Source organism: Bacillus rossius, chromosome 7 (genome assembly GCF_032445375.1).
Source record: "Bacillus rossius redtenbacheri isolate Brsri chromosome 7, Brsri_v3, whole genome shotgun sequence".
Classification (NCBI taxonomy): Eukaryota; Metazoa; Arthropoda; class Insecta; order Phasmatodea; family Bacillidae; genus Bacillus; species Bacillus rossius.
In genome coordinates this window covers 48707282-48719477 of record NC_086335.1, presented here as the reverse complement: position 1 = coordinate 48719477, position 12196 = coordinate 48707282, and the positions used below count along the sequence as shown (strand labels likewise).

Here is a 12196-nt window from a genome sequence, read left to right as displayed (position 1 = left end):
GCTATTATTTGTCTGGAGTGGGGCCTGAAAAACAATACGAGTAAAACCACCTTCAGTACACCGAATTGGGCTTCAACCACTCATTTTTCCGATATGATTTATGTGAGTGACAGCATAAGCAAACATTCTGTTTATTTTAAAAGTTGCCCAACCACATAAAATAAAAGAAGCGCTGATTTCATCATGAAACACCAAGAGATTCAAGTAATTTAAATGCAGTTCTGAACAATTGTAAAATATTTGCTTCAGATCATTGCGTTCTTTTAAATGCTCAATTTTAAAATATACAACCAATGCTAATCAAACACATTTTAATTAATTCAAGAATAGGAAATGTCTACACAAAAACCTTGGGATACAATAGGTAAATGAAGAAACATAACTATATTATCTACAAAGTAGACTACTCACTAAATATCCGTCTACTGATATAAATATTTTTTTTAAATATCTACATTATTTCTTCAATGATAACTATTTCTTCTTGGAAGATTTCACAGAAGTAATTTAAAAGTTACGATACCTAGCTTAGATTTTTCTTCATTCTTAAAAAAAATAATTGTAGATAACAAAGTTTGGTGCAGGGCGTGAAATAAATTTATTACAAGCTGACTTCAAATTGAAATATAATTGACGTGACTTAGGATAAATACTGTAATCATGAAATTCAAGACGGTGTAATTACAGTCTGCCTGCTCTTGTTTTTAGCGCAACACAGGGTGTCTCACCACACAAGTGACTTTTATCGCTGTCCAGGTACCGGCATAAATACTATATCTAGGCGTAGGTTCTTTACTAGACGAACCGGTAAGCAATTTGCATTATCAGTGAAATAGTTGAGGTTATTGTTCACCCTGATCCGTTTACCTGCATGGACGAAATAAATTATAAGCCCGCAAGAAGTGGTTTCCTTTCTCAACGCATTAATGTCAGGGTTCCCACACTGACATTTCAGACAAATTCCCTGAAATTTTATGGGTTTTCTGTCCCATCTAAAAAAAACTGTTTGGAAAAAAAAAAAGGGGGGGGGGGAACTATGCTCAGACGTAAGGAGCAGAGTTTAATGAAAGTTTTATTGCATGATAAATAAATTACGTGGTTTCCAGTTTCTTTAACACTACGTGCCCAAGATTGCCAGTCTGAAAAATTTAATCAATGCTAGTAAATATCAGATACTGCTAATTAACAATGCATGAAGTTATGTTTTTTTACATAAACTGTTTTGAAATATTAAAAAACTACACTGTACGTAAACAAATAATTCTACTTTTTTGTAACTATATGATACTTAATTTTCCCTGTTTCATAGTGGTTTTGAAAACATATTATTTCCTGATATTTTTTATATTTATTTTCTATGTATTCCTTTGTCGGTGGTAAATTTAGACGTGCCATAAACGAAGCGGGGAGGGGGTGGGGGGAACGTAGAGCTCACTTGTGAATCTTAGCAAAATAAAATTGCTTGATTCGATCTGGAATGAACGCATGGGTTTGACACGAGCGTGAATAGCTTCAGCCTGCACGACCACCGAGGAGGTGAGCGTGCATAGGCGCACCTCGCCGAGGTTACGGAACGGCTACCACGCCGCAACGTGCGCTGATTCGCGCATGAGGCAGATCAGTTTGCTCGGAGCACCGGGTGGCGGGGTGGACGTGACAGCAAGGATGGGGGGGGGGGGGCGCCCGAACACGAAATAATTGGTTCGGGACGCCGACTGGCTGGGCGCCAGCAGGCTACACGCTCAACTTTGAACTAATCGCCTTAACCAGAGGGGGCCGGGTAACGCGCTCAGCCACCGGCTGTTTCGGAAGTGTCGTCGAATCGCGACCGAACCCCTTTAGATGCCAGCTACACTGTGTTACTTACTGGGGAGCTAGTTTATTTCAAAGTTCTACAATTCATACCTTAAAAATAAAAATTTTAATGTTATATTATCAGTATCACAAACATATGTCGCAGTTCAATTTAGTTTAATATTTTACGTTAAAATACAATAATTGGATACGTTGCACTTAACCGGGGACGGTATTCCTTATCAGACATCCAATTAAAATCAAAGCTTCATAATGCACTAGCCGTGTGTCCGATTGGGAAATATGTACTTGATCCTCGTATTTTATGAATCACCAAGTACGCCGGTACAAAATGACTCCTATTTATAAACAGGAGACTGAACACCAATTTCCAGACGTCTGACTTAAAAAAAAAAATGACAAACTTTCATACAAAATTTCATCCACTATTTAACCCCTTAACATAACTTAACATTGCATTCTTAAAGAGGATATAAAAAAAACCATGGGTGAAAGGATTAGCATGGTAGGGTGTGACGTACTCCGGTGGAAAGGTAGATAAGGGAGAATTGGCGGGAAGAGGTTTGTGAGTCATCTCTGCCGGCATAACTTTGTGCGGCACACCTGTTGTTTTTTTTCTCTTTCGGGGACGCACCTGGGCGAAGAAGAAAGGCCGCCGCGCAGAAATTCGAAGTTCTCGCAATCGTCTCTTTTTTTTTTTTTTCAGTCGTGCAAAAACCACACCTTGACCTTTCGAAACAGCTCCCCAGTACCTGCCGACGCGTGCTTGGGCGTGTACGACGGAGTGGCCATGTGTCATTATTTATTCTTCCCCTCCCCCACCACCCTTTCAACGACTTCACCAATTGTTTCGACCGCACGAATAGCTAGCTTCACACTTGAACCATATCGTTGCTGAAGCACATCCAGGAGAAACCTGATAGATTTCACTTGGCTAGACTCCACAACATGACACACAAACAATTCAATGCACTCTGGTCAAAAAAAAAATTGAGAGTATCCTTTATTTTAAATTGTTATTGTAATGTTGAAGATTGTATTGAGGTGCTTTTTTTTTTTTGGACACATTCCATTGCTGGTTCTACTGTTATTCATAAGAAATTTCAATAACCGACAAAAAATACGAATATGCAACACACAGAAAACTCCTTTAATCCTTTCATCTCTAATGATGGGTAACTTCCCAGCTATTTGTTCATCAGAAGCCTACAGGAAATAAAGCGTATTTGAAAAAAAAAAAATGCAGAACTCAATCAAACTACCATTTAAAAAGCACCCCAAAATATCCCCTTTCAGTAATAACGTTTCTGGTCCGAAAACCGGCTAGGCCCATTGTTACGTTTTATATCGATACTTTGAAATATTCTAAATTACAATTAAATCACAAACAACAAAAATTTAATTTGCGGTTGAAATACATATATCTTGGAAAATACAAAACATTTTTATTTTAAAATAACTTAGGTTGGTTACAAACCCGAATGTATTAAACGAAGGTTTAAAAAAAAGGCTGTTATTTGGCCATTACGATTAGGTAAGTGTAAAGGTAAGTGAGTAAAATAAATAAATTATAAAGCAGTTTTATTTGTTGGACATGCCGTCAAAAGATCCGGCTCATAGTGAATGGCCAACAGTAGATGTTGTGCTGTGGAAAAATACTGTACGTGCCTGCCCAGTATCGAAGTGAGTTCGCCGTGTGCTGTACCAGTTGAACCAGTAATAAAAATTAATAAATGTTTGCGGGCAGAACAGGTTATCTGCATATGACCCGATCGAAATATGAAATACGGAGAAACCTGTTCGGGAGAAATGAGACTTCAAACGGAGAGAATGACGGAACCTTCGAACAGGATTGTTGCAACATAACGAAACATATTATTCCATGTAAAATAACCAACACGGACAAAAAAAAATTCTGACCCAACAATCCGAACGTACGCCAAATATATATATATATATATATAATTTTTAAAAACGTTTTACCTTCAAGCTTACAGCTTGACACCAATTGCTGGGCTGTTCTTTTAAGACGAGTAAAGCAGAAAAATTCACAATTCGCATTGCTTTCTGGTGCGAGCCTAGACTTCACTCTTTACAACATAAAGTCAACGTATTTTGTACATCGGCTATTCTGTCCGTATTGCATGTGGTTGGGTCATTCGAATTTCGGTATTTAATTACTGGGTTCTTGTTTCATGACACGGAATATATACACGCCAGTATGGCCTTCCACTCGAAGAATTACAAAAAATTTTTCTTGTTCAGAACAATCTGAAAGGACAATCTTATGCTAGCAGAACAAAAGGACTTAACCTTCACCTCTTGTGAAGTAAACGTTACGTAATTCGAGAGTTTAAGAAAATCCTTTTGAGTATGTGCGAGAAATAGGCGGAGATTTTTGTAGCGCTATGAGTAAGTGTTCAGTAGATATTGAGCATTGAAATTAGAAGTTTGTTTTGCAGTTGAATCGTCAGCTTCATTAGTGAAACAACTAACTTTTGACGTGACAACGTCTAATAAATCGATGAACGCCGGCTGCACGCACGAAAAAGTGTCCCGTAACGCACATTGTCCCGTTACGCTGTGTCCCGTTACGCTCATTTTACGCTTGCGCCGCATCTATCTCTCTTCCACTCGATTGGAACAACCATCTAGTTTGACTTTTTCGAGGCACATTAAACTTGAAACACTATTCGTTTCCTACTTTTCCTATCATCGTCCTATCCTTAACAGAATAACACAGATTGGAAGAAGTTAAATAGCAAACATGTATAAAAGTTATAGTTAAAATAATCTGTTCGTTAAAGTAATAAACATATTTGAATTAATGAGTGCATATAAAAGTAAATTGATCAGTTAAATTGTAGATTTCATTTCACTCCTTCTTTGTATCCATTCAAAATAGTGATAATTCAATAAAATGACTCAATTATATTCATAAAAGTATGCAATCATTTCATCAATGTTTTGTTATGACGTTGTCACGTTAAACTATCGTCCGTAAACCGACTTGACAGACAACCAATTGTTTCATGAGTATGTTAAAAAAATTTAAAATGAAATAAAATTGATAGCAGAGCATGGTTTCGATCCACGGACCTCTGGGTTATGGGCCCAGCACGCTTCCACTGCGCCACTCTGCTCATACGAAGTTAAGTCTTATTTTACTGTGTTAATATACTGGAGTCTATAGCTGTTACCCATGCATCATAAAGATATTTATGCATTTAAATTTTGGCCGAGGCGAAAAAAGTAATTCTGTTTAAGTGCGACTTCTGCAAAAAGTAATACAAATGATAATACCAATATGAGCATGTCACTTTTAAGTTACCCTCATTATTATTGACGATTCTAAAAAATGGCATTGGGATTATTTCAAGTCTTTTATCAGAAAATTATCGTCTGAACAATTGGTTGGATAAGGTTGACAGCATTTAAAATTTTAAAGACTTTGCCGGAACAATCCAAGTGCATTAACAAAAAAAAACGAATTTTTTTCGTAGTTTTGCCACACTAGGCATAATAACCAGAAAAAAGAATAAGACGTTTTATGTACTTACGGTCTAAAATCATTTAAGTACGATGGCTTTATGAAATTTAGCAAACTATTACCGTGCTTGTAATTCATATGGATACAGAACTTTTTTTTTAGAAAATCCCACATAAGGAAAAACAATAAGAAAGCTCAAAAGATACATCTAGGCCTATAACAAATATCTGGGTAAGCTATAACTTCCGGTATCGTGTTGGATCACAATAATGCTCTGCCGCACAGCACTGAACGCACCCAAGAACATTACCAGCTGTTCAGTTGGGATGATTTTGGTCATAACACCCTATTGCCCATATCTGACACCGATTGATTTCTACCTCTTCAGGAACATGGGACAGTGGGCTTACGTCACACACCGCTTCGTCGTTAAAAAATGCACTTCTCGAGTAGCTTCATTCCCAGGATAGAAATTTTTTTGAGAAAGGTATTTAAAAACCCGCATAACATTATGATGACAAGTGCCTCAACGTGTATGGAGTATATGTGAAAAGTAAATTACGGTAGTAATTTTCAAAACTGTACAGTAAAACTTTCTGTAGCTATTGAGTGTCGGCCATTGATAACCCAACGGAGGTTTTCCATCCCGAATTACCCTCGTATAGTTTACAAAGTCCAGCTTGGGAAAGCATAAAAAGTCTGAATTCGACCGTGAAACAACAAAATAAGTTGAAAACATCTATACGACTAATGATCTAGGTTGCTTTTCCAAGGGTGGTATACGTCTTTGAAATTGGGAAAGAACAACATTTTTTGTTGTTGTAAATAATAGATAAAGTATTTTTTTTAGATGGAACACTGAGGGTCTTAATCATGTTTAATTGAATGAAGTTTTAGAACTACCGAGAATTTTTTCACTGACGCAAAATTATTTCATTGAAATAATTGGGGATGGTAACAACTTTATTTGTCACATACTTCTGTGACGTGTTACTACCCTACGACTCATCCTGTACACGTTAACTACCGGCTGGTAAAGGGACGCTGCCGCGTGGGTTCATTTACAAGCGGCCGGGGAGACAGGACGTTCCTCCGAAGGCTTTCCTCTGATTGAGAGGTGTTTCCAGACTAAACTGCGGGGCGCCGCCCGGATCGTCCCGGGGAAGGGGGTGAGCGGGAAGGGAAGAGGGGAAGCTTGGAGAGGGTAGTGGGGGGGGGGGGGAGAAGGAGAGTCGGGGAAGTTGCAGAGTCGTGAAGCTTGTCGCCGGACCAGAACAAGGAGCGGCGGAGAGGATTAGTTTGATTAGTTCGGCGACCGGTGGCGCTCCTCGGATCGCGCGCGCCCCGCTGGCCTTAAACGGAGATAACAGTCCGCGGCGAGAAGTCGAACTATAAATTTACGTGCGAACTGAACATGCTGCCATGCGCAGTGGCTTCTGCCCCGGTTCACTGCCTCTGTCCTCTCTCCTTGCGACTTGTTATGCCTTTTCAACTGCATGGCGAAAATATGTAGCCACTCTTTGGTCCTTCTATGTGCCCTTTTTCACAAAAATGTTTTAAATTAATCATTTAAGGGTGTTATCCTTGTGCAACGAAATATATTTTCATATTTTAACAGTAGACAGAAACTCTTTAATAATTTTATCATTGTGTGATTTATATATCTTATTACAAAATATAAACAGTTTGAGGAAATTGCCCCACAATTTTGAAATAAAAGTTTATTATTTTTTAATTATAAGAGCATGTCTAGTGCTACAAAAAAATTCTATAAATTAATAATGGTCTTATACAGTCAGTATTTTTGAGAACTTACATTGCAATAATATTTCAAGCTTTGCTGGTTTCACCGAATTTAAAAACTTTAGCATACCTTTTAAAACTTGAGCCACAAATTTTTTCAGCATCAGTCGTTTCCTTATAAAAATATACTCATAATAATACAACATTGACGGTTATGCGATCTTAAGGATAAAGTACCTTTTTAAGTACTACTTTTTATTTATAAATTCAAACTCATCTCTTGTAAGTTTTTTTCCATATCGAAATTGTTATAGTCATGTTCGAAAAAGCGGTTTTATTCTTCTCAAATTTAAGATAATGAATACAATGTAACAGAAAAAGGTTAGACTCCATAAAAGAGTGTATAATAAATGTGATGTCATGTTTTTTTTTACTGAATTGTGCCAAATTTCACTTAACTTTGGGTTGCTGTTTTCACGGTATTTCTCATTACCTGCTAAACCATCGGGGTGTGCCAAATAATTCGAAATTCCACGTCAACGGTCAATTCGAGCTTACAGACTGTCGTGAATTCCCCGGGTCTTTAGCCGATTGCTAGAGACCGGAAAAATTCGTAGATTCATTTCGCGACACGCTAGTATCCAAAATCGTTCGTCTTCGTGCTGCTTCTGTGATTTGACAGTGGTTTATCGGAAGGATTCCGAGCCAATGAAACACCTTCAAAGAAAGAAGTGCCTTATTACAAGCAACCAAATTAACGGACCTCGCAAGTCAGTGTGGGAATAGCAGGTGGCATTCTCCGGAGTAGTCTATGTTGTTTATTATGGAGTCTATTATAGAGGTCATTGAAACCGCGAACAATTCCAGTCCCTACAACCCGTCTTATTCTTAGGTTGTAGTGTGCATTTCCAGTGCACGATTTCTGCCATTTGCTTTTTCCTAGTTTCTGTGTGTTAGCCACAATTTTGTAATATTGTGAACTCTTTTTTAATGCATCTGAAATATGTATTCGGTAAAGGAAAATGTGTAATGAAAATTTTGGAAATAAATTTTTTTGGTGCATTATATCAAGAGCTGATACTATTTTTTTTTTAATTTCAAATATGTTGTAATTGAAAGACGCCATCTTGGTTTGAATTTTTGGTCAAAAATATTTTATATAAATTAATATTAATATTTTTTTGCTGGTTTAAACCTAGAACATAATTTTGTGCGATGACTTATTAATAGTGACCGACTTCTACATATAGTTTCTCTTGTGTTTGCCATTCTATTATTTTATTTTGTCAGAGTGACTACAACTGTGATAATACTGTCAACATACACGAATTTGTGATCTTAAAAAAAATAATAATAAAATTTAAAAAATAATAATTTGTTTTTAGTACATAGATGGTCTACTATACTATATGATATTTAATGTTAACAAGCTTTTCAGTACGTAACTGGCAACAGTGGTTGCCATTGAACCTGTACTTCAGTCTGGTCAAAGTTCACAGGGATGAGAGCCACACGCGAACAGTTCCGAAGTCACCCGAAGTTTGACGGTCGGTCGTGAAAAAAAAAAAAACACCGCATTTTAATGATTAATGTATTTTACAGTCACGGAGTATTATAAATAACGCTAACCTAACCTAACCAACCTTTCATTTTAGTTACCAACCTAATCTACCCTCCCGGAAAAAAGGTGTGGCTGTGTCATAGACACGGTCGTGTGTTGTACGTGGATACGTGTACGTAACAGGTAATATTTTCTATACAAAATATAACTTCCACTATTTTTTTTTAACACCATATATATTCACTGTAACCATTTTACACTAATGTTTTATACATGGAATCGATAGATTTTGACGAGAGCTGACGATTGAAACCTAAACGAACGTCGCAGCTTCTCCGAGTAAAAGGTTTTAATAAATGGAGCAAACTCGAAACGCAGCAAAATGACCTCAAAATGGCGGCGCTTCCCCCTCCACCGCGTGCGATGCGTCACAGACCTCACTTAGCGTAACGAATTCTTCGATCCTTTAGCTATCCAGTGGTGTAATTAAATTTTTGGATGGAGATGATATGTAGCTGCATCACCAAACTGTATCCCCCTGATTTTGTTATCATTCGTTTTTTGACGTGACGTCTAATAAATCGATGAACGCCGGCTGCACGCACGAAAAAGGATGACTCATTGTCCCGTTACGCACATTTTCCCGTTACGCTTTGTCCCGTTACGCTCATTGTACGCTTGCGCCGCATCTACACTATCTCTCTTCCACTCGATTGGAACAACCATCGATTTGAGTTTTTCGAGGCACATTAAACTTGAAACACTCCCATTCGTTTCCTACTTTTCCTATCATCGTCCTATCCTTAACAGAATAACACAGATTGGAAGAAGTTAAATAGCATACATGTATAAAAGTTATATTTAAAATAATCTCTTCGTTAAATTAATAACCATATTTGAATAATGAGTCCAAATAAAAGTAAATTTATCAATTAAATTGTAGATTTCATTTCGCTCCTTCTTTGTATCCATACAAAATAGTGATAATTCAATAAAAATGAATCAATTTTATTCATAAAAGTATGCAATCATTTCATCAATGTTTTGTTATGACCACGTTCAACCATCGTCCGTAAACCGACTTTACAGACAACCAATTTTTTTTAATTGCCTCCCACTGTGGAAGCAATTTTAAAGACGTATTCACGAACCCAACCTAACTTTTTGACTTCGGCAAAGTTCGGAACAGTTCGGGGTTGTGGTAGAGTGCGCGGCTGACTGGCGGCGGAGTGAGTGGTCAGTGCAACCACTCACCACCAGGGGCGCTTGCGTCCCTGGTCACTAAATCCAGTACTGGACAATTAGCAAAGCGGACCACGAGTCCAAGTGTCCAACCCCGGCATGGTAGACTCTTTTCTACTCTGTCCAACACTTCATCCAGACCATCCTCTGTCTCCTGTAAATTCCTACACGTTATGCATGCCAATTTGCATCCCGCATGAATGTGCCCAGGGTTTTCCCTGTGTCTATGCAGGTTTTACCTGGGCCCAACCTATCTCTAGTTATAGTCTAGATTTAAGAGTGAAGGGAGTTAGTCATGGCGCCAATCGTTGCCATGGCTGGCCAATCCCCTCCTAGCACATGATGCATGCGACCCTCTCCCTGCATGGCTAATCCCAGCATGACTAGGCGTATAGGCTTCGGCCTGAGACGCACCTAGGTCCCTCCCTAACCCGGACCCCTCCAAAATACACTTAGTTATAGTTAGGTTAGGAGAAAAAAAAATCGCGGCGGGTTGTTGACGGGGGCGGCGTTGTTGCAGCGTGCGGCGCCGACTACCAGCCGTCCGGCGGACCCGTGTACGTGAACCCGGCCGCGGCCGCAGAGCAGGTGGCCTCCCAGAAGCGCAGCGAGGCCACGGCGGCGGGGCTGCTGACGCAGACCGTGTACGGCTTCCTCGACTTCACCACCACCATCGGCAACACCGTCATGGTGTTCTCACCGCAGAGCGCGCCGCCAGGTGAGCGGGGGCCTTGCGTCTCACAGTCTCTCTTTCTTTGACATACTCCGTGAAGACATTTCTCATGTCATACTTCTCCAGGCGTGTTATGAAAAAAAAATGGGTGCGTGTACTTAGGTACGCGCGTGAGAAGTTATACTTCTTTGGCATCATTAAAAAAATAGTTCTTAATTGCATGCAAATAATTATTCTCCATGGTAGCGTTAAACGTTTAACGCAACCTTGTTGGAAGTCGCATTAGAAGTATAACTTCAAAAAAAATACGAGATCGAATTTTTACGTTCCACAAGCACCAAGCAAGTAAATTTTCATAGGATGAAATAAAAACTAACATATGCTTTTTAAACTTATACTTTAGTGATCGTTATTGAATACTGGTCCATATAATCAAAAACAATTTTTATTGGGAATATTAGCAAAATAAATGGAGTTTATAAACATTTTCAAGTTTATTTACATAAGTGAGGTTATGTTCCCGTTACACGTCACACTCGCTCACGTTTTAGGTAGATTTCTGAGAAATACTATTTGTAGCCGTTACCACGGCGCGACTTCCGGAAAATTTTTATTTAGTTTTATGTTTCATGGACCGTAGACCTCAAAACCATCAACTCAAAAGTTTATATATATAACCCATTTTTATGGACACAATAACTGTCGCAATTCTTCGCAAATCACTTCCTAACTGAAACATAAAATATAGAAATGGAAAAGCTCTGTCGAGTGTGCTAATTTTCAATATCCGACCAAAGGGGTATAAATGGGGAATGTTATAAAAAAATCGACCTAACGCCTATTATATGAAGAATATCGCATCTGTTTGAACGTATTAAAACTGGTACGATTAATGACAAAAACTGTTGTTTAAATAAATTGTTGTTACAACCAGCCATAAATACAAGGGATCGCAAAAAACAAGGGTTGGAAGACAAAACAATTCATACCTCCCTTTGTAAACACACAGTCGAATACGTTCGAATTGTTTGTAAATTGTATGATTTTTATCTAAAACATTTGCCAGAAACAATTTTTGATAAACTTAACCATTGCAGCAAAGGGCTGAAAAAATAGGGGTATAATTTAAAAAAAGAAATCATTATTTCCGTACCATGAACAGTATTAAATCCATTCTAATTTAGTGTTAAACCATAAATTATTGCCTTTAGCTTTTGTCTTAAATCATTTTTATACGATTAATCATTACTGCAAAGGGTGGAATAAATAGGGGCTGGAGGTAAAAAACATTTTAAATAATATCTCACTTCCTATGCACACCATCGAAACCGTTAAGATTGTTTGTAAATCTTACAATTTTCAACTAAAACCATTTTTCTGAGACAATTTTCGATAATACAAACCATTATTGCGAGAGGTTGAAAAAAAACCCGGTGTAGAATATACATAAATCTGCTCTACCATGTACACTATCGAATCCATTCTTATGTAAGTTTAACTTTCTAAATTAATATTGTCTAAAACTTTGGCTAAAATAAATTTTTTAAGTAACCAACCATTACTGCAACTACTTTAGTTGGCATTATATTGACATTCGTTCTAAGATATTCAATAGCTGATGCATCAAGCTAAAAAAAAAATCGCTGCATGGAAAATGTGAACAATTTTTATA

The 12196-nt window shown here is 37.9% G+C and overlaps 1 protein-coding gene and 1 non-coding gene across 2 annotated transcripts in view; one reads left to right on the top strand and one right to left on the bottom strand.

The window, feature by feature from the left end:
- LOC134533986 (uncharacterized) overlaps window positions 1-12196 on the top strand; it is a 272010-nt gene that overhangs the window by 236325 nt on the left and 23489 nt on the right. The window contains exon 6 of the mRNA XM_063371852.1: window positions 10372-10569. Coding sequence (XP_063227922.1) covers window positions 10372-10569 — 198 coding nt within the window. The remainder of the gene's footprint in view (window positions 1-10371; window positions 10570-12196) is intronic.
- Trnam-cau (transfer RNA methionine (anticodon CAU)) lies at window positions 4887-4958 on the bottom strand. Its single transcript has one exon. It is a non-coding gene; the product is annotated as a tRNA-Met (tRNA).